Source organism: Schistocerca nitens, chromosome 3, assembly GCF_023898315.1.
Source record: "Schistocerca nitens isolate TAMUIC-IGC-003100 chromosome 3, iqSchNite1.1, whole genome shotgun sequence".
In the NCBI taxonomy this organism is placed as follows: Eukaryota; Metazoa; Arthropoda; class Insecta; order Orthoptera; family Acrididae; genus Schistocerca; species Schistocerca nitens.
The window spans coordinates 928,894,655-928,918,724 of record NC_064616.1 but is presented as its reverse complement, the minus strand read 5'-3'; the positions used below and the strand labels follow the sequence as shown (position 1 = coordinate 928,918,724).

Here is a 24,070-nt window from a genome sequence, read left to right as displayed (position 1 = left end):
AAAACAACTTTTGTAAATGTTATGCTAAAACTAATTACTCTGACAATTTGATCCAAACTTAACCCTTACAAGCACAGTATTCTTGTAGTCAAGAGGCCTGATGAATACAATGTTATTGTTTATTGTATGCTGTTAAAATTCACAAAATTGTTAGGAAAAATTTACACAAATGTCAATTTCACAATTTGTAAGTGCTTGATTGAGCTGTTGGTACAATAAGCCCAGTCAATGAACACCGAAAAGGGTTGAATGTGAATAATTCGTAAAATTGCAAATTTTTGTGCAGAGGTAGGAGGGAGTGCCATGATCGACATACCAATATCCTGACCATTGCAGGTGTGTGAGGGTGTGTAGGTGAATTTGAATGCCAATTTTGTGCATTTTTCTTGAGTAACTCGAAAACTAAGGCCTCTAATGAAAGTGTGTCCCAGTGCAATATTTAACTCTTGTGATGATGCATAAGTTTGTAGCATTCCTCCATAAGTTTATTAAACACAACAGAGACACATGACAGTGACTTTAGTCATCAATAATATATTCTCCTTCACTATTTTCAACAGTCTATCAATCTGGGGTAACTTTTCAATTCCGTGACTGTAGAAATCACATGGTTTTGAGGTGAAGAACTTGTTGAGCTATGTTGCTGTGCATTTTCATATGCAAGGAAAAGTTGTTTGATACAGTGTGAAAAAGGTGAAAATCTGAGAATGTAAGATCAGGCGAATAAAGTGGGTGTGGAATGACTTCCCAACCCAACTTCTGTATAGTTTTTTTTCCCCTCTAGGAGAAAGGGGACGGGCGATTTCATGGAGTAGCATCACTTCATGCAGTTTGCCTGGTCATTGTTCTTGGATAGCATCTGCAAGACATCTCAGTTGTTGACAGTAAATGTCAGCAGTGATGGTTACACCTCAGGTAAGCAATTCATAGTAGGCCTCATGACTACTGTTACACCAGATGCATGGCATTTTACACTGAAGAGCCAAAGAAACTGGTACACCTGCCTAATATCATGTAGGGCCCCAGTGAGCATGCAGAAGTGCTGCAACATGACATGGCATGGACTTGACTAATGTCTGAAGTAGTGCTGGAGGGAATTGACACCATGAATGCTGCAGGGCTATCCACAAATTCATAAGAGTATGAGGAGGTTGAGATCTCTTCTGAACAGCAGCTGGCACGGCATCTCAGATATGAAACTTCCTGGCAGATTAAAACTGTGTGCCGGACCGAGACTCGAACTCGGGACCTTTGCCTTTCGCGGGCAAGTGCTCTACCGACTGAGCTACCCGACCGCGACTCACGCCCCGTCCTCACAGCTTTACTTCTGCCAGTACCTCGTCTCCTACCTTCCAAACTTTGCAGAAGCTCTCGCAGAAGGTTCGCAGGAGAGTGTCCCACTGTCCTGCTGGACTTGCCCGGTCCTTCAGAATGCACAATGGATATGAATGGATGCAGGTGATCAGATAGGATGCTTACACACATGTCACCTGTCAGAGTTGTATCTAGGTGTATCAGGGTCCTTATCACTCCAACTGCACATGCCACACACCATTACACAGCCACCACCAGTTTGAACAGTCCCCTACTGACATGTAGGGTCCATGGATTTATGAGGTTTCTCCATACCTATACACCACCATCCACTTGATACAATTTGAAATGAGACTCTTACAATCAGGCAACTTGTTTCCAGTCATCAACAGTCCATTGTCAGCATTGACAAGCCCAAGCAAAGTGAAAGGCTTTGTGTCATGCAGTTATCAAGGGTACACAAATGGGCCTTCAACTCAGACAGTGCATACTGATGATGTTTCGTTGAATGGTTTGCATGCACACACTTGTTCATGGCCCAACATTGAAATCTGCACCAATTTGTGGAAGGGTTGCACTTCTGTCACATTGAAGGGTTCTCTTCAATCGTCGTTGGTCCCATTCTTGCAGGACCCTTTTCCAGCCACAGCAATGTCAGAGATTTGATGTTTTACTGGATTCCTGATATTCACAGTATACTGATGAAATGGTCATATGGGAAAATCCACATTTCATCACTACTTTGAAGATGCTGTGTCCCATCGCTCATATGCCAACTACAACACCACATTCAAACTCTCTTAAATCTTGATAATCTGCCATTGTAGCAACAGTAACCAATCTAATAACTGCACCAGACACTTGTTGTCTTATATAGGCATTGCTGACCACAGAGCCATATTCTGCCTGTTTACTTATCTCTGTATTTGAATACGCACACCTATGCCAGTTTCTTTGGTGCTTCAGTGTATTTTGTAAATGCATGCAGGTCATTGTACAGGGAGTTGCTGCTTTTTTTGTGCTGAACCATTCCTCTCTTGCCTTATGTTAGCATAAAGGCATCATTTCTCATCATCAGTAATGATACAGAATGAGAATGGTCAGCACTAGTCACAAGCAAATTGATGACAAGCAAGCAGAGATGCATATATGGGGACTCCCTAATTTTTATGGTTTTGGCTTAGAGCATGCAGTACCCCTACATCTGATTTTTGAATCTTTCTCATTGCCTGCAAATGTTGCACAATGGTGGAATGATCACAATTCATCACATTTGTCTGTTATCGAGTACAGTGGCATGGATAATTGTGGATTAATGTGTTTAAACAATCTTTATCAAGCCCTGAAGCTCTTTCTGAATGTGGAAAGCCCCTAATGCCAAAATAGTGCTCCTTAAAATGAGAAAAACATTTTGTTGCCATGCTCTGTCCAGTGGCATTTTCTGTACACATGACACAAATGCTTATGGCTGCCTCCACTGCTGTCACCCCTCTATTGAACTCAAAAAGAAGAATATGTCAGAAATGCTTTGAGTTCTCCACTTGGGACTCTATTTTCTAGTAACCACAGCTTCACTCACCACACCAAAATGACAAAATGATAGAATGTAAACTCAAATAGCAACATTTAACTATAAATAAAAGTTGGCAATCAATAAACAAAAGGCATAGTAACTGGAATAACAACATGCAAAACAAAAATGCTATGAACTTATGTAGCAACCTAATAAATTAAATTTTCTACCTAAATGCCCTGTTCATTTTTATTTTCATGTGGTTTTTGGAGACCAGATAAAACACTGCAGGTTGCATAAAATGACAAAAATGACATTGATATGAGCAGCTGAATTACCCTGTATATATCATAGGCCCTATGTATAAGCTGCCACATATTCATCTGTCAGTGTTCACAATTTCTCCATTTCCTGATGTAAGGCCATATAATCATATTTAATCTTTTATTAAATTGTGAATGCAGTCCTATATGTCCCTGGTATTTCCTTATAAGCAGTTAATATGCTGTGGAATTTTTACCCCCACATTTTGCCTTATTAACTGCTACAGAAACTCCCTTTCTATCTCTCTGATTCCTATCAAGTTAAATTCAACTAACACTATTTTTTGAAGACTCTAATGCAGTATACAGGTAATGAGAGGGATCAGTAAAACATTTCAGGATGTTTGTGGAAGTTGGTAGTTTTACTCTTTCATCAGAATACCTTTAGAATTTAGACATTTTATATCTTAAGAATTTAATAATTACAGCATGCTAAGACCTTTTTAGCCATCAGAATGCCTTCACAATTGCTAATACACAACATGTTTCTTGAATCTTCCATTGTTCTTCTTGCATATCCAATTTTTCTGTTTTAATGTGTCCTCCTTCAGATATCAAAATATTTGAAGTTACCTATTTTTTCATGTTAATAATTCCATCTGCAGTCTGGTGACATGATAACACATTTCAGTTCTGAGTTTTATTCACATGATTTTCTTAATGGTACTGTGCATCTCCTAATCCAATGACTATCCACATATTACAGGCTTTTGGACCAATTACCCATTTTGTTATCCTTATACTTTTTTGCATTATTTCATCTTTCAGCAGGGAATTCTTACACTGTCTTTCAGCAGCTTTATATATTGTTCGCTCTTCCAGTAGCTGATAACTTTCAATATTAACTACTGTAATGCATCCACTGTTTGACTTAATTGCAGAAATCAGGGAAGTATAAAGTAAAGAAAGTTAGAAGGGTTTTATTTTTCTCTTGTGAAGGGTGACAGAAAGAGATAGATAATTTAATTATTGTTATGTACAGTAGGCTATCTATATGTTGTCTCTGAGCATGTTTTTATGTGTATATAGCTGCAAGAGCAAGTGAAGTTGTTATTGTACTTGTCAGAGATGTTAATGAGAACCACTGTAGGCACGCAGCCAATGGCAACATGAATTATGCTTACCTGTATGTCTCTGGCAGTTTCTTATCAAGCCACTGACAAAATAAATACTAGTTATTTGTGTCATTAAACACTGTGTCATATTTTGAATATAAAAAGTCATTATAATTGAAGATGATTCAGCAAGAGTGAAGTAAATTAAGATTTTAATAATCTATGTACTAATGCTGAAGTTCTAGAGTTGATAGGAAAGTCTACACCACTTACTTAGTTTATTAACTGTGAAACAGAGATTGTATTTTATTTCACATATTTTCTAAAAAGTAATATTATTTCACATTAATTTAATGTATTTACATAATCAGAACAATGAGAAATAATTATCTTGTGATGGAAAGATTGGAAATCAAACTAAGGAACACAAATTTTGCTGCTCTATTCATGTTACCATTTTGTATGATATATTGTAATTATGTGGAGTGAGTTAGTTTACAGACTATTAACATAATTGGTAGTTAAGTGTGGCTGCACACTGGCAATGTACAGATGTGTTCACACAACAGAAAACAGTATTTATTTTAATAACAAAAGTAAGTCCATAACACCTTTGCACTAAATAAGATACAAGTTTCTAATGAAAATTCATCTACAAAATAGAAGGAATTGTCCAGGAGGTATTTAACAGTTTACTCTCAAATTCAACTTTGTTATGTGTCGGGTATTTAATATTGGGTAACTGATTAAAAAGTTTGGTAGAAACATTATTCACTTATTTTCAAGCTAAAAAAAATTTTAATGAAGAACAGTGAAGGTACTTTTAATCTTCTACTATCGTAGTGAGCCTTGCCCAGACTGGATTCCCCTCACGAGTTAATGACAAGGGCTGGTGAGCCAGCCAGCCAGGATGTGGTTTTTCAGGTAGATTCTCACATCCAACTAGATAAATATTGGGTGGGTAGGAAATGAGACACTTAAAGTAGTAAATGAGTTTTGCTATTTGGGGAGCAAAATAACTGATGATGGTCGAAGTAGAGAGGATATAAAATGGCAAGGAAACCGTTTCTGAAGAAGAGAAATTTGTTAACATTGAGTATAGATTTAAGTGTCGGGAAGTCGTTTCTGAAAGTATTTGTATGGAGTGTAGCCATGTATGGAAGTGAAACATGGATGATAAATAGTTTAGACAAGAAGGGAATAGAAGTTTGCGAAATGTGTTGCTACAGAGGAATGCTGAAAATTAGATGGGTAGATCACATAACCAATGAGGAGGTATTGAATAGAATTGGAGAGAAGAGAAATTTATGGCACAACTTGACTAGAAGAACGGATCGGTTGGTAGGGCATATTCTGAGGTATCATGGGATCACCAATTTAGTATTGGAGGGCAGTGTGGAGTGTAAAAATCATAGAGGGAGACCAAGAGATGAATACACTAAACAGATTCAGAAGGATGTAGGTTGCAGTAGGTAATGGGAGATGAAGAAGCTTTCACAGGATAGAGTAGCATGGAGAGCTGCATCAAACCAGTCTCTGGACTGAAGACCACAACAACAACCCTTGTCCTACCTCAGATACACATTATGCCACGATTTAGAAAGTGTTCTCACATATGAACATGAGATTTACTCTTCATGCAGACAAATGGGGTACACAGATTTTATTCTGAGGGGAGTCACAGGATCAGGATGGATATCTGACCATCCACTGTCGGTTACTTTGCCATAATCCCTATAACAATAAAGCAAGGAAGAAGAGTAATAAAAAGGAGATTTTAATTATTATGTTCTGAAATTTAAAGCAGTATTTACAATATATTTTATGAGATGAAATATGTACTGTGAGGTTGTAGTTGAAATAATGAACTGTTTAAACAACTGTCTACAAGATGATTCAATGTGAGTATAACATGTTATGCTTATTGCATACATTTGTGCCATGAGGAGAATAACAGTAACATAGGATTTGTAGCGACCAGTCAGAGAATTGAAGGTGGCATAAGGTATTTATGAAACTAAATTAATGCACAAGTTGAAGTATAATAGCATGAGGTAGGATAATTCTAATTGTCCTTATACCACTCCTGATGCCAATATTTTTTTTATTTTTTATTTTTTAAAGTTATTGTTCATAGTATAATTTACTGACTGCTGATGATAACAATGTAAATAATCCATGTAGAAATATTTTATTCAAGGAAATATCCTAGACTTACAACATCTGTGCATATTAAAATTCAACTCATTTAATAATTCTCCACTGTAACATTGATATACCTCGATTGAAGGTCCTTGTTCTTATTTTTCAAACAAAGTATTTTACTTTTTCCAAAAACATTGTGTTTCAATACACACCTGTATTCAAAATAATGTTATTGCAGAATGCTCCAAGCTTCAAATTTAAACCTTTCCCAAATCTACTGTTATAATTTTATAGTCCTGATTTTTCTCACTGCAAAATGTACAACTTTAGAAAATAATATGATTCAACAAAATATCCAAATTATAAAATGTAGCTTTCCAGAAAATTCTTGGTGGGCTTTGGTAGCTCTAGTGCATGTTAATACTTCCCTCTCATGAAACAGCGCACATCATTTCTACCAGTTAAAACCTGCAGTGGTCGCGTGGGATATCGTTTCATTGTAGGTCGCGTGGCATCTCTCAGATGCCTTAAGCATTATTTCGCCAACAATGTACATTTAGTTGAATCTGTTCAAGTTTATATTTGTAAAAGCACTAATCAAGTACTCTAAAAGAGATGAGTACATTATGACCAATGGAAAATATTTTATTTTTCTTATTTTTAAGTATAAATGTGCATCACAAAACTCTTGACTGTCACATTATATAATTTTTAATGCCTTTCATTACAAAGGGGAAAAACTATCATACACTTTTCAAAAACTTGCATTACAGTCCTTATATGAAAATGTTACTAGTAAATTGCGTTGTACAAATTATAACAGAAATATCACATTCAGTGAGCACTACTCTCAGCAGTCAGTGTATACTTGCTGCACATGTTGTAACACAAAAATTTCTTACAGCTGCAGCATCTGTACTTGGTGTACCAGTTTTTTGAAGGACCACATTCACAGCAACTCTGTCTTTTTGAGCTTTGGTCCTCTTCTGTGGGTTGGACAGCAGCTGCATCTGGAAAAAGGTTCTATCTTGTCTGAGATTTCTTGGCAGCGATAAGCACTGGGAATGTGAACGCAAGTAATCATCAGCTAGATTACATGTCAGAAGTTTCAGAAACTCACTGCACCTGGTCATGAGCACTGCTGTTGTTTGCATGGTATATTATTTGGGCATTTATACCTGCAATGTTCATCATGTCATAAAAAAACCGCCATTGGTAATCTGTTGGTTTTTCTTGATACATTGTAGGTGCCGCATAGCTGATTGACAGTATGAACTCCTGATTTGGTTGCATTATAAAATGTTATCATTTCTGTCTTTTTCTTATAACCAGAAGTGGCATCAATTGCATTATCATGATGCATTGTGGATAGTATCAGAACCGTCTTGTTTTTCTTGGTGACATATGACATTAAAGTTGAGTTTTTCTGAAATCCAAACAGTGTTATTCTTATTTCCCTGTTTTTTGTTTGCATAAACTCTGGTGGAATCTCAGGTTTTTTCTTTCTCATAGCTCCAACCAAAGTAAGATTCTTTTGAAGCAAGTAATCAGCTAATTCTAATGATGTGAACCAGTACTCTACAGTTATATTACATCCAGTTCCTGAGATCTCATTAGTGAGATGTTTCACAACATCTGTTAGTTTCTTGCTAACTGCAAATGGACCTGTAGGCTGCTTATCAGCATAAATTTCCAGGTTGGCTGTTTAATACATCCTAACATCCACAAAAGCAAATATTTTCAGCCCATACTTATTTGGCTTGCTAGGGATGTACTGTCTTAAGAAACACTTGCCCCTGAAAGCTTCCAGCTTTTCATCAATACTACACTACTCCCCAACAGAATAAGCATTTTTACAATTTTCCACAACAGAAGAAAACACCTCACGTATGGGGGCTAAATTATCCACCTTCTACCTTTCCTCTAGGATATCCTTGTTGTCGAACCTCAAGCAATACAACAGGAACCTAAATTGTTTTTCAGTCATTATTAGACGACATAACTCAATTCCTATTTTATTGGCTGCCCCTATATCTTGGGTGTTAGTATGGTTATCTTTTATTGAAGCATATAAATACAATATTAATAACAGAGCTTTTACTTCAGATACATCTGTCAGTTGAGCATCCTTTTCTCTGGAATAATTTTTCTGTACTTCAGAAATCTTTTTATTTGTGTGATGAACAATATTAGAAAGTAATCCACTACTGAAAAATAATTCTCAACATTCCAGCAGTGATCTGTCATTTTTAGCGGCTCCTTTCACTCCTGGTAAATGAGTAACAATGTTTTGTCATCAAGTACGAACATATGGGGGGGGGGGGAAACGTTTGACCATTTTGTGGATTTATTTCTTCCTAGAAAACATTCATCAACATGATCATCACTGTTACTGTCACTGGAGCCAACACCTTACTCAGTGTTTGAATCTTCTTTTTTCCACATTGTCTTCTTCCACATCACTGTAAATATCAAACTCATCATCTGATTCATCATTTTCCTCGAACAACAGTCGGAGTACAATTTGCCTATCACATTCATTTTCCAAACTGTAGGTCTTCTATGAGCTCATGTTGGATCTGAAGGTAAAAAAATACCTGTTACTAAGAAGTATTAAAAACTACTACATTAAATAAAAATGTAATATATACCTTCAGTAGCAGCAAAGGTCGTGTGGCATCTGGTAGACTCCAGCGATGCAGCTCTGGAAACATGCTCTTCTCTCCAACACTGTACACTGACTAATGCAATGTTGATGAGCTGAATACGTCTGTATTTAGTTAACAGAAAGGTAGATGCCACCACACGTCCATCAGTACATTGGCTGAACAACAGTGAGAGAATGAAGTGCAGCTGGCATCTGTCAGATACTGCGTAACCACTCCAGGGTTAAAAGGATACAACTATTGGTTAAACAAATTTACTTTCTTGCACATTGTATCTTTGTATCTTTTTTATGTTTTAATGTTTTGTAATGTCTGTGACACACACATCACTGCCTATTGTATCTTTGTATATTTTAATTTATATTTTAGTATTTTGTAATTTCTGTAATATGTGCATCCACAATTAAAAATTGAGTACACTGCAGCAGTCTCTTCATGCTAGCTAGTTGTTATGTAAACTTCAAAGTTAATCAGTGCCCAGTAATCAAAATATGGATATCTATGTTAATCGGTTATTGTTCATCACTCATTATGCAAACTCCAGTGTCAGTCAGTAATGGACAAATTTTCTGTCAGTAAAGTTACTATGTCATCAGTCAGATGAAGTGATGTTGAGTTATTATGCTGACTACTGCCAGTTTTGAATTTTGGTAAGCTTCCCACAGTCTACGTAACTTGCTGATCTGCTCTGATAAATAAGTATAATAGCCTACACTATTGTGCAAAACTTAAGGATGAAAGTACCTTTTGCATGATGTGTAACTGTCAAGTAACACAGCTGAATGATACTTGGACCATACAGAGATGGAACTGCTACAGTGTAGTACATTAGATAAATGAAAGAAATACACAATGAGGCAAATGTAAATGACACTTTTAGTCAAAGACAATAATTACACTGAAGTCACTGCAGTTTATGATGATACCCTGGACTTTACAAAAATAAGGACATGATTTTTAATTATGAATCCTTTCACTAGTGTTTGTAATTTATTGTGCTACTGATTTGTAAATGTAATCATATCATGTACACCATATGCACTGTTACAACAATAAATCTGGAGCGAAGTGGAAAAATCTAAAATGGTGTACGATTTTTTTTCTCAGCAGTGTGGGTAAGGAACACAACTGAACCTTGTAGTAATCCCTTGGTGATTTACCCCAGTCACTAAAATTTTCTCCCCTTTTAACATTATTTGAATTATTCAGGATAACTTTCTGCATTCTGTCTGTTAATTATGATTCAAACAAGCTGTGCATAAAACCATCAGTTACATAAAAGTTGAGTTTTTCTAAGGCAGTAACATTATCTACGCAGTCGAATGCTGTGGAAAGATCAAAAAATACCAGCTAATGATATTTTAGTATTTAAAGTATTTACTGTTTTATGAGTGACTGTATAAATAGCACTCTCAGTTGAGCAACTCTTCTGGAATCCAAACTATGATATGCTAAGTAATTTATTCTACTTAAGTTTGAGACTACTTTTGAGAACATTACTTTTTCAATATTTTCAAAAAAGATGTCTGTAAGGAAATTGGATGATAAATGTTTAAGTCTGTCTTGTCACCTTTCTTATGAAGAGGTTTAACAATTGAATAGTTTAATCTGTTTAGAAAAACCCCCTGTGCCAGTGATGCAGTACATATATAATTAAGTATGTTACTTAGGAAGATGGAACAACTTTTTAGAATTCTGTTTGAAAGTCCATCAACACCATACCATCATTTGTGTTTTAGAGTTTTTATAATTACTATCCATTCCATTCAGCTGTTCTCATGAGTCCTTTGCTGTTTCTGACAGAATTATATTGCCATTCGCAGACCTTAAAATTTTTATTTCTTTTCCCTAAACCTTAATTTCCTCATTAAATTTTTCTTTGGTTTCATTTACTACAGCACAATGCACAGGCCAAATAATGTTGGGAGTAGACTTCAACTCTGCCTCTCACTCATTTCTCAACTATTGCTTCCCTTTCATATCCTCGTGCTCTTTATAACTGCAGTTTTCTGTGTGTTGAAATTGTTTAGTAAATTTTGTGCTTTAGTTTTCAGCTGATGTTTCTTATTGTTTCTAGTGAAATATTTCAGTAAAACTTTCATTCAGTGTTTTAACTTCATTGAGTGTTCCAGTGGCCACTTGAATTTTTGGTTTTAGCTAATAATTTTGTGAAGTATTATTGGTATAGATATTAGTTGTGCTTTAGTAGTATTAATAGAAATAGTTGCTTTCTTAGTAGAGAGAGAATTTCGAGACCGCTATTGTTAGTTCTATAAATAGTTCTACTGGTGTAAATGAACTTAGGTAATGTAGACATATAGTTTTTTCAGTAACTGTAAAATTTTACCATGAGTGAGAAGTGTGGGTTATGGTGTGGGATTTGTTTAAAGTTTTTTCATTGGGGGGAATGCAGTGGGAAAGACAGTGGGTCTTCTAGCGAGATCCTCTCCTGGGAATGCAGAATCTGTAGTAGAAATAAGTTGATAGAGGAGCAGGAGCAGGAGCGTAACATCTGTGCCCGTCAGGTGCAGTTCCAATGTGCAAAAGGAGGAACTAGATAGGTTGAGGAGGGTGAATGGTGGTGGGGAATGGGAACTGGCAGTTGGCAAGAAGGCAGCTAGGAGGAGGAGATAGGTACAGTTATACTTTGTGTATATGCAATATATCTGACCAACTGTCAGAGTTGAGTAGAGAGGAGCCTCTTATAGCTGTAAGTGTAGGAAACATGCAGCAGTCCTCAGCAGTTACGAGGCCTAGGTCAGTTGCAAAGTCTAACAGAAAATAGAAAGTTCTGCTTCTAGGTAGTTCACATGGTAGAGGTGTGGGCCAGCAGTTGCAGAAAGTGTTGGGGAGTGAGTACCAGGTCACCAGCATTGTGAAGCCTAGTGCAGGGTTGGCTCACGTGACTGACAACATGGGGGAGTTATGTAGGAATTTTACGAAGAAGGATTAGGTAGTGATAGTAGGTGGAACAGGGAACAGTCTTGACAGGGACAGGGAATGTAATGTAGGTGCTTACCTGGTAAAGACAGCTACTCCAACTGGTGGCACTAACATGCATTTCATGCAACTGTTTCAGTGCCATGATCAGCCTCATCTTAATGTGGCTGTTAGGCACATTAACATGGGGCTGGAAGGGGCACTGATGGCAGAGGCTGTGGGTCACATTTCAGTGGTGCCATTTGAGTCTATCAGTAGATCTGGTTTCACTAGGCATGGCCTGCACCTCAATAGGTATGGGAAGGGGAGGCTGGCAAAGCTTCTCTACATCTACATCTATATCCATACTCTGCAAGCCACCTGATGGTGTGTGGCGGAGGGTACCCTGAGTACCTCTATCGGTTCTCCCTTCTATTCCAGTCTCGTATTGTTCGTGGAAATAAGGATTGTCGGTATGCATCTGTGTGGACTCTAATCTCTCTGATTTTATCCTCATGGTCTCTTCACAAGATATACGTAGGAGGGAGCAATATACTGTTCTCGAAACTTTAACAAAAGCCCGTACCAAGCTACTGAGTGTCTCTCCTGCAGAGTCTTCCACTGGAGTTTATCTATCATCTCCGTAACGCTTTCGCAATTACTAAATGATCCTGTAACGAAGCGCGCTGCTCTCCGTTGGATCTTCTCTATCTCTTCTATCAACCCTATCTGGTACGGATCCCACACTGCTGAGCAGTATTCAAGCAGTGGGCGAACAAGTGTACTGTAACCTACTTCCTTTGTTTTTGGATTGCACTTCCTTAGGATTCTTCCAATGAATCTCAGTCTGGCATCTGCTTTACCGACGATCAACTTTATATGATCATTCCATTTTAAATCACTCCTAATGCGTACTCCCAGATAATTTATGGAATTAACTGCTTCCAGTTGCTGACCTGCTATTTTGTAGCTAAATGATAAGGGATCTATCTTTCTATGTATTCGCAGCACATTACACTTTTCTACATTGAGATTCAATTGCCATTCCCTGCTCCTTTTTCATGAATCACAGGTTAGTCTCATCTCTTCACAGATACCCCAACAGCATATACCTACAGTATAACAGTCTTTATCATTCTAACAGGAAAGTCACCTCACGTTATCAAAATCCATAGTTCAGGAGGGAGAGGGGAGTGGTGAGACTACATCTGTTATCCCTTAAATACACAAATCATAATTAAAATTTAACATTTTGAATGCAATGACAATGTTTATGGGAAGCAGCCTCAGCTGTGCACAGTGTATTGACGTAAAGACATTCGACAATGTAAGCAATTAATAATTATTCTGCAAATGATTCTGTGAGAATCCATTTGGTGCTAAAATCAGTCATGCACTCATAGATGTTGCAGCTGCTAATAGTAAAGCCTGGTGTACAGAATTATTTTTTCTGGGGTTTTCAATAATTTTCAAAAAAAACAGAAGTAAAAATTTACACAGAAGAGGGGGATATTGCATTGGAGTTATCTCATATAATCACATTCATTCTTATTCAAAACACATACTGACATTCAATATAGTTAAAGTAAATTTGAAAGAAATGTTGCTTGCTCACTGCTTCTACTATGTCTCTGAATTTTTGGAGTATCAAGAATTGTTGCTTCACCACTGTCTCTGCTACGCCCCTGAATTTCCGGAGCATAATAATAAATAAATAAATAAATATGAGTTCCAAAATATAGTTTGTTATATTATCATTATGTATTATTCCACTTTTTACTTTGATGCATGTTAAAAACTTGTAGGTTAATATATTAACTACCGTAATTGTAAATTAATTGTATTGCTTCTGATTTGTCCTATTTCATATGTAAAAATGATGTACTTGAATGGTTACTATGGCAAACAGTAAATAAATAAGTTGCGTGAATTGTGAGTTGTTAATAAAGTTCTCTGGCAGCTGTTGCTGAAACTTTGTTACCACAGAGAGCCATACACTTATAAACATGCACAGAAACAAGTAATAGATATGAAATTCAAATGAACACTATTGTAAGCAAGTATCTTTTGCTGTAGTCTGTTGTTAGTCTTCATTAAAAGTGTTAGAGCATTGTGTGATTATATTTGCTGATTATTTGTATCATTACATCATAAGACAAAACTTACCAGTGCTAATGTTGTTCACATCACATTGTGAGCAATCCACATAATCATCATTACTTATGAAGTTGGAAAATCTGTTCAGTTATTGTCTTAATATGTGAACTAAGGCTAGTAGTGAGGAAATATCCCCAGTTTACTAACCTATCTCCAATATAGAAGAATGCTATTCCAATAACTGTTGAGAACAAGAGGGTCAGTGAAAGTGATGTATGAGCATATATTGCTTTGTCACACACCCAGTTTTCTTGTGATGCAGCAGTGAGGGAGAACCAAGTGTCATCATATTCCCAGCCATAAATGCATGGAATTGTCTCATTATTTTCATCTGAATTGTTGTACATGAGGCATTTACTGTAGGTCTCTCCATTCCTGAATGACAACAAGAATATTTAAACAAGTTATGCCATGAAATAAGTTTATTCTATGAAAGATGCAGAATGAATAGCTTATAATGCATAATTAAAAATGTAAATATTGTGTTATTTTAGATTCTGCTGGTTTATGAATATTCTCAGGTACTGAACCAAGTATTATTCTACAGAAAGGGTAATATTTCAGCATCCTGACTTGTTGGCATCCTCAGGTGGTCCTGATGACTTAGTGTCTTCTGTGAATCATATTATATATCCCCTCCCTCTTGCTGTCAATCCTGTGCTTCCACTGTCCATGCTATGCAGGCCTGGAATAAATAGCAGGAGGAAGAGGATACAGAGGATGATCAGAAAAGTGTGACATATTTTAAGAGGCTGTAGCACTCATTGAAACAAGAAAAATGAGTGCAATAAACACATGTCTGGGAGTGATACTTTTTGAGATCTGAAGACTTTTTCAGAGGAGATTATAAATTTGGTGTTCATCTCTTGTAATGCACCCTTATGCTCCTCAGTATAAGGAATCATGCACCTTTTCAAGTTGGCCTTGCTGTTGTTTTACATGCTGGCATGCATAGAATTTGTGATCCTGCAGTGTCTGCACATCATTATCGTGAATGGTACTGACCAATTCCTTCTAGTTTCTCCATAACCAAAAGTATAGTTGACTCAGGCCTTGTGAAAAAGGAGGCCATGCTGTGGAGCCCACCCTATCAATCCAGTTGTCTTGAATTTGCAACATCAGAGTTACACACATATTGTTACCAAAATGTACTGGTGCACCACTGCCTATGTATCACATCTACAGTCATAGCTTACACAGCATATTCTACAGCATGGTAGGCAAAACATTCATGAGAAAATCCTGATAATGAGCCCCATTTAATCTTTGTGCTAGCATGAACAGCCCTATTAACATCTCACCAAGAATTCCTATCCATATGGTAACTGAGAAATGGTTCTGATGCCCTTTTTCTGCAAATGTGTGGTGATTTTTAGTCGCCCACACACATTAATTATGAAAGTTCCCAACAGCATCTCTTGTGAACCTAGCCTTGTCAGGCAAGAGGATGATTCATTCCTTCTGTTGCTGCTTATTCTTTTACACTTGTTCCATGATTTTTGTCCAAATGCTAATCCATCTCAGATGTGAGTGAGGCCTTCCAATGTTTACCTTTTGAGATGCTAGGAAACCCATATCCCTAAGATGCTGGAAAAGTGAGCTGAATAACTTACCAGATCATTATCTGCAGCATTGACATTTTTCAGTTACTTCCATTAGCTAAAACATATCAGAAACTTACAACCGCCATTGTATAGTAGTACGTTTCTACAGCTAACAAGTGGTGGAAAAGAAGAAGGAAAATGTACTGACCCAGTTGCACATAGAAAGAGGACAAAAACAGCAAACAGGAGGTTATTTCTGTAAGTAGTAAGACACCATGTTGTAGCTCCAGAGTTGTGAGTAAGTAACTGTACAAGACTGCACATATCACAACTGAAACTATAGTACAAACAGCTAAGACTGCAGATTACCTAATGATCACTCATAAGTGCTCTTAGAGTAGGGGAAGCCAGGCTATAATGATATACCCATGTTAAATGTTATAGCGAGGCTGTGGATGAAACCAGTTGAGTGGTGCCATCTGAACTAAACTGTGTAGAAAGGCCGATTGGCAACCCTGTTCCTATGTATATGGTCATGGGCTGCCAGCTTCCATCTTGTTTCTGTGAATGAAAAACTTACAGGTAAGCCTCCAGTTTTTTACTTTTATTCATATATATTCATCCATTACTATTGTATGTAATTACATGTTTGAGAAGAGTATAAGTTATCTAGTAAAGCACACTTTTAACTATGTTTTGAGTGAAGGAGGTTCTGCTAGAGCACACAATAGTTGAATGTTTCTTGAATGAATCAAAGAAGGCATTTCAGTATACAGTGACATACCATGTGTGATATCAATTCTAATTCTGTTCTGTTTGACCTCTAATATTAATTGAGCTATTAATTTTAAATATCTGTTTAAATTTAGCAAAAATAGTAGTAATTCATTCTGTGATAAAATAATTTAAATGAAAAATTAAACATGAATCGATAAATATGCAATGATACGCAAGTGCAATGAGTTTACACAGGCCAAATATAAGTACATGAATTTTCTGTTCAGATGTCAGCAAATAAAGTAAGGAAACTGTCAAGAAAGCCTTGAGATGTGCAGATGCAGTGGGAATATAGATGCTGTTACCAGAGGCAAGAATCAAAAGCATTCATAGTTCCCCAAGCTGCACTTAGAAGACAGACTAGGAATACAAACAAAATCTTGAATGGTGTTCAGAAAGGACTGTATAGATTCGAACCAACTTTCAACACTGCATCAGAGTGTGAACTGGACAACACCTGAAACTATTGAAGTTGCACATGTTTGGTATGACTATGCAGGCTTTTGAATAAAAATGTGTCCCTCGACTACATACCCTTCAGACTCAAAGTTGAAATATTAAAAGTTTTGGCTGGTTTCGATGTCTAGGAGGTGGGATATGTAGTTGCTGTATTACATGCCAAATACTGCTGAGTCTACAGTATACAATATGAATACACACATGAATCGAATGGTCGAAGGTTCCTATCACTTGGCAATTGCGAATTTTGAATGTAACATAGAAATTTATAAATGAAAGATTGCATTTTAAACCAAATCTGCAGATCCTATTTTAAAGACTTTAAATGATGAGTACGATAGCAGAAGTACTTTTAAGAATGCCATTTATTTCTGCAAAACACTTATTGGTGTCAATGATCCAGCAATTAAATAAAACATAAGTTGAGTGTCAGGGAAACAATAGATGCCTACTTCACGTAATTAGTTACGAACAACAACATAGCTCATGAGATATTCACCTCTAAATGCATACTACATCTTCACTGTAAAGCCACAGAAATCTCACATGTGCACAAGTTGGCACTACAAAATATTTCTCTCTCTCGTGACCACGCGCAAACTTCTCAACACTCTCCAAGCATTTCATGTGACCCTCTGCCACGTCTTCCCATCCAGAACTCCGTGTGCTGTGCATCCTGATGCTCCTCCCTCACCTCCATACAGTCTCTCCATTGACTTTGATAGTTGCCTACTGTAGTAACGAGCGCTGTGATTGGCTAGAGCGCTCCCGTCGTGTCTCCACGCCAACGCACACTCACAGACATATTGAAACACTTACAAAATACGGGATTTACATTTAAATAACTTGAAATTAAATAAATATTCCTACGGCTGGACCATAAACATGCTCTAACACACATTATTAAATACATAAGCAAATTAAATAAACATATATCAAAAGAATAGAAGCAAAAGTGGGCCAGCAGCCTAATGTTAATGTTCTTTCTAAAACACAGTAAATATATGACCAATTTCTTGATGAATAGTATATATTGGATATAAACAAAGACATAGATGAATAAATATATATTTATAAGCATGCTGCTACCATTTTCTTGTGTAACTGTGGAGTACTTATGGCCCGACACGATCAATAGTAATTGGCCACTTTGACCTCCAATAACTCCTGTACTATTCATGTTACATGCCTGTAATTCATACCAATTTACGTTTACATTAATAGCTTCCTAAGGACATGTTGATTGACAAAATTGAATGAACCATTTAGATTTTGGAAATTCTAAGTCAGATACTAAAATTTAAACTAATAAAGATATTGAAAATCTGATTACACCATCAGAATCATTGTGCAAATAATGATAATGTACATGTTTCTTTTTGAGGTATGATGTTTCCTCTGGCTGCTATTAATTTTTACATGAACTGTGAAATGTCTGCCATTATTGTTTCACAAAGTTCACCAGCTTTGGCACTACTGGCATACAAATCTCGTTCATCGACACAAAGCATCTTCCTCGACACAGTGTCAACATGGAATTCGCAACCACGCGGTCAGCCTGGGCCATGTCCTGGGGCTACCCCCCTTGCTCCGGCTACTTTTCGGACCACGCAGTTGATGACGAGCCCCAGCTTGCCGAGCGGCCCGTGCAGCCACGCCAACTCCGAACTCAGAATATTTTCAGAGCACCACAACTCGCCCATTACCTCACAACTATGAAGGAGGTGAGACAACTTGCATTCCAAATAATTGAGAAAATCTGTATTGAGCACAGATTCAACAAGCAAAAATATGGCCGGGTGGGACTGGGTTGCTTGCTTCTTAAAGTGAAATCTAGACATTAGCCGACGTAAACCTGAGGCAACATCTGCACCTAGGGCTGCAGGTTTTAACAAACCTGTTGTAAAAAAATTCTTTTCAATTCTTGAAGAAATAATGGACAGTGAAGGTATTTCATCATGTAACATTCATACCATTGATGAATATGGTCTGAGTAGTGTCCAGAAGTCTTTAAAAGTATTTGCACAAAGACGGAAAAAAGCCGGTAAGCACAATAACTAGTGCAGAAAGAGGTGTTCATGTTACTCTAGTATGCTGCATGAGTCCCTCCCGCTCTGCGCATCAATGCTGGTTTACCCTAGAAAGAACTGGCAAAAAGAGTTAACCAGTGGGGTTCCATTAGGATCTGTTGGAGTTGTCCAGGAAATGGGCTGGGTGACAGGAAACATTTTTTTTTTTTTTCGCTGCCTCAAGCATTTTTTTCTATTGTGAAGCCCTCTCTAGACAATAATGTAATCCTCCTGCTAGATGGACATACAAGTCATTAGAATGTCTGTTTTGGTAAAAACAGTGGTATTATTATGCTCTATTTTCCTGAAACAATGCACAGCCACTAGATGTCTCATTCTCTGTCCCACTAAAAACTTATTTTGATCAAGAGCTAAGAAAATTATGTAAGTGTAATCCAGGAAGAACAGTTTCCCGTTATCAAATGTGTCCTCTATTTACTAAAGCCTATGAAAAAGCAGCAACTCTTGCTAATGATGCTAGTGTTTTTCAGCAGACTGTACTCTGGCCTTGTAACTGTGACATATCTTTGTAACACCTCTGTTCTGTAGCAGCAACTATAGATATTCTGTACTGTCAACCTCCAAAGACATCAGAAGTGTTTGCTGAATCAACCACCTCTCCTTGTGAAATCAAAGGCAAAGAACCAAACAAAAATGTGGAAGTGAATGTGACTCTCACTAACGTAGCAGTGACGAACATCATCCCCATTCCTTCCAGCTCGTTTGGAGATGCACTCCAAAGAAAATGAAAAAGAAAACAATATACCTACTGTACTCACCAGTAGCCTCTATGTAAAACAATTTCAACAGAGAGGTGAAGAGAAATGCGAAAAAGAAGAGTGCACTGCAAAGAAAAAAGCAAAGAGGAAACTTTGTTTTGGAAAATAAATATTGTATGAAAAAGACCTTTTAGGTGACAACAGTGATTTTTCCAAAGATTGTCACTTTTTGAACTGCCTGGAATTATACTCACATGCAAAACCCATAGAACAATGGTAAAGGTGTCAGTAGTGTAATTTGTGAGTATGCACTAAATGTGCTAGAGTAAGCCACAATAAAAATTTTTGTTTGTGATGTCTGCAAATAGATAGGATTGGTGATAATTATTCTTTCAAAAAGGAAACTAATTTTGTTGTCTCATGAATTAATACACTCCTGGAAATTGAAATAAGAACACCGTGAATTCATTGTCCCAGGAAGGGGAAACTTTATTGACACATTCCTGGGGTCAGATACATCACATGATCACACTGACAGAACCACAGGCACATAGACACAGGCAACAGAGCATGCACAATGTCGGCACTAGTACAGTGTATATCCACCTTTCGCAGCAATGCAGGCTGCTATTCTCCCATGGAGACGATCGTAGAGATGCTGGATGTAGTCCTGTGGAACGGCTTGCCATGCCATTTCCACCTGGTGCCTCAGTTGGACCAGCGTTCGTGCTGGACGTGCAGACCGCGTGAGACGACGCTTCATCCAGTCCCAAACATGCTCACTATTCAGTGTCCCCTCGACGATCACCAGTGGTGTACGGCCAGTGTAGGAGATCGCTCCCCACACCATGATGCCGGGTGTTGGCCCTGTGTGCCTCGGTCGTATGCAGTCCTGATTGTGGCGCTCACCTGCACGGCGCCAAACACGCATACGACCATCATTGGCACCAAGGCAGAAGCGACTCTCATCGCTGAAGACGACACGTCTCCATTCGTCCCTCCATTCACGCCTGTCGCGACACCACTGGAGGCGGGCTGCATGATGTTGGGGCGTGAGCGGAAGACGGCCTAACGGTGTGCGGGACTGTAGCCCAGCTTCATGGAGACGGTTGCGAATGGTCCTCGCCGATACCTCAGGAGCAACAGTGTCCCTAATTTGCTGGGAAGTGGCGGTGCGGTCCCCTACAGCACTGCGTAGGATCCTACGGTCTTGGCGTGCATCCGTGCGTCGCTGCGGTCCGGTCCCAGGTCGACGGGCACGTGCACCTTCCGCCGACCACTGGCGACAACATCGATGTACTGTGGAGACCTCACGCCCCACGTGTTGAGCAATTTGGCGGTACGTCCACCCGGCCTCCCGCATGCCCACTATACGCCCTCGCTCAAAGTGCGTCAACTGCACATACGGTTCACGTCCACGCTGTCGCGGCATGCTACCAGTGTTAAAGACTGCGATGGAGCTCCGTATGCCACGGCAAACTGGCTGACACTGACGGCGGCGGTGCACAAATGCTGCGCAGCTAGCGCCATTCGACGGCCAACACCGCGGGTCCTGGTGTGTCCGCTGTGCCGTGCGTGTGATCATTGCTTGTACAGCCCTCTCGCAGTGTCCGGAGCAAGTATGGTGGGTCTGACACATCGGTGTCAATGTGTTCTTTTTTCCATTTCCAGGAGTGTATTTTTAATTCGGCTTTCAGTCTTCACTTTTTTGTATAACTAAACAGGGAAACCTTAACTGATACTGCTATAGAATTATTTCAAGAATAATCTTTTATTTGTTCTTAACTACTTATATATTAAATATATCAAATATCTAATGTTTGTCTGCATTTCTTACTTTCCTTACTTCTATGCCATTTTACCCTGACAACAGTCTAAAACAACATATTTAGTACTTTTTAAAAGAATGTCAAAAATGTATGGTTTGTATTAATTTAAAAACATGGCACCAAGATAGCAAAACCCACAAATGAATGTGATATGGTCCTGATACAAATTTTATTTAACATCATGGTTTATGAAGCAATAATTACCTAAAAACAAAATGATATGTCATTTTAGCCCCCCTGCTATGGTACATAAAGCCATCAGAATAGTCTGTTGACCACAAAGACTGACTAATTTTTATTGGTCCAGTTTCATCATAGATAACTTATATTCAACAAGTCAAAATGCAGATACAGTTATATCAAACATAAGCAAAAGAGTGAAAGTAAGTTGGTAGAAATTCTTATACTATAAGTTTATCAGCTACTGTTGAAGCACAAGTCAAAAAAGTTACAGTACTACATAGTACGAGAAAAATAGTAGGCAAATTAAAAGTTAAGCCTCTATTCACACAACTAAATTTTAAGTAACATTTGTTTTACATATTCAGAAAGTCTTTTATAGAACAGAAACAGTGCTATATTAGAAAAATCTTTACCTGACAACAGTCAAAACAGAAAGTATTGATTTTTCACCTATAAACAGAACAGGATGTCACAACCAGTAGTATCTAAGTTCATGCAATAAGTCACTCGTCATCAGTATTTATTATATGATTGATGCACAAAATGCACAAAAATTTGAAAATACCAATAAAAAGAACAATAAAATTCGTCTAATGTTCATAGAATAAGAGTATTTGTAAAGGAAAGATATCAATTATATAACAACAAATAGGAGACAAAACAAAAATGTGTTTTACTGAGTGTGGAATGCCACAAAAAATTATGCAATACATCATTAGTGGCTTTGGTATGGTACAATGTCACCACCAATGAGCATCTTTTGTTTTGAGTGAGAATTCTATAAGTATACATAAGTGTACTCAGTCTTTTATTTAGAGTGTTAAGATGTATCTCCCATTTCAAATACTCATGAATATGTATGTCTAAAACTTTTGTATGTCTCACATTTCAGACTTTTTTATACCAATGATAAAAACATGGTTTGCACGATGGAGGTTTTGTGTGACTAGTGTGAAAGCCATTGATGTGTATTAAGAACAGTACTGAACATAAAATTATATCCTAAAAATCTATCTATATTAATATATTTTGGCCCTGATATGTGTTTTACTAACCTTTAGACTTATGTGCTGTGTTTGTTATATGTAATCTTTGTAACCCTATCAGCTATGTATGATTAGAACCAGTTATTAGGTACTCCTCTTATTCCTAATGCTTCTAGCTTATTTAATAATAAGTTGTGATCAACAGTATCAAAAGCCTTAGAAAGATCTAAAAATATGCCTGTGACACACTCATCTTTGTCAAGAGCATTAATTACCACCTTTTTGAATTCTAGTATGGCTGATTCTGTACTTCTACCACTCTGGAAACCAAAATGGGATTCACATAAAAGATTGTATTTATTCAGCTAACTCATTAAACTGTCTTTCTGAATTGATTCTATTACTTTTGAGAATGTTGACAGTGGGGAAATGGGCTGGTAATTTTCTATGTCTTCTGCATTACCTTTTTACTTCATGTTCTCTATAGATCAGAAGGAGGGTTCCTCTGAAAGCTAGCAATGTTCTTAGTCTTGCTGATGTGCCTGTTCATGATACAGTGACTTAATAATTTCATTAGTTGTCAATACCACTCCCTTAATTATTTAATTATTAATAAAATAATGATTCTTGGCAATTTTTCATCATGATGCAAAACTTTAACATACTTTTGAAAACTACTACATTTTAACAATGAAAGTTTTTATTTACTTGCCTAGGAATTGTCATGTTCTTCCAGATGTCTCTGCTTACATTTGCCTCCTCTCTTCCTGGTACATAACACCAGTGATCAGGAATTGTAACAGCTAACATTTTGCTGTAGATTATCATTGCCATAAAAATGCCAGATAAACATATGAAAATTATGTTATGTTGTTGTTGAAACTTTCCATTGCCACCTATTTGATCAATAATGTCCTCGAACTTCACATTTTGGAATGTCTCTTCCATGTCCTGTCAATTCAATGTAACCAGTAAATAATCAATTATTCAACTTTAGATATATTAACAAAATGTGACAGCAATTTACAAAGCAAGAACTTATATATAATGTTTGTTTGTCCAAATGGTATTTTATTCAATATCTCAGCAATTTTCAGATACATGCAACATGTTTTACTTGTATGGACTCTATGTAATGAAATAATTATACAGAAAAAATCAGAAATCAAAACTCAAAAACTAATTATGTGCTGTATGAAATAGGACAGTTTCAAAGTACTGATGATAAAAAATTCAAAAATGACATAGTACCGTGGAAAATTTTGAAAAGAATAGGCAGAAACAAAAATACAGCAATTAAGATTCACTTAAAGTTTTATGTTCTAGTGTTGTAAATATATATATATTTATGTAAGCATAAAGAGTATCACTCATCAAACAAACTAACCATTGAGTTGTCAACAGGCACACAC

At 37.3% G+C, this 24,070-nt stretch overlaps 1 protein-coding gene across 1 annotated transcript in view; it reads right to left on the bottom strand.

Annotated features, from left to right (window-relative positions):
* LOC126249494 (solute carrier family 22 member 7-like) overlaps nucleotides 1–23,606 on the bottom strand; it is a 136,323-nt gene extending 112,717 nt beyond the window's left edge. The window contains exons 1-2 of the mRNA XM_049951146.1: nucleotides 23,371–23,606; nucleotides 14,240–14,467 (exon numbers count right to left, since the gene is read on the bottom strand). Of these exons, the coding sequence (XP_049807103.1) occupies nucleotides 14,240–14,467; nucleotides 23,371–23,606 (464 nt within the window). The remainder of the gene's footprint in view (nucleotides 1–14,239; nucleotides 14,468–23,370) is intronic.
* Nucleotides 23,607–24,070: the final 464 nt, after the last annotated feature.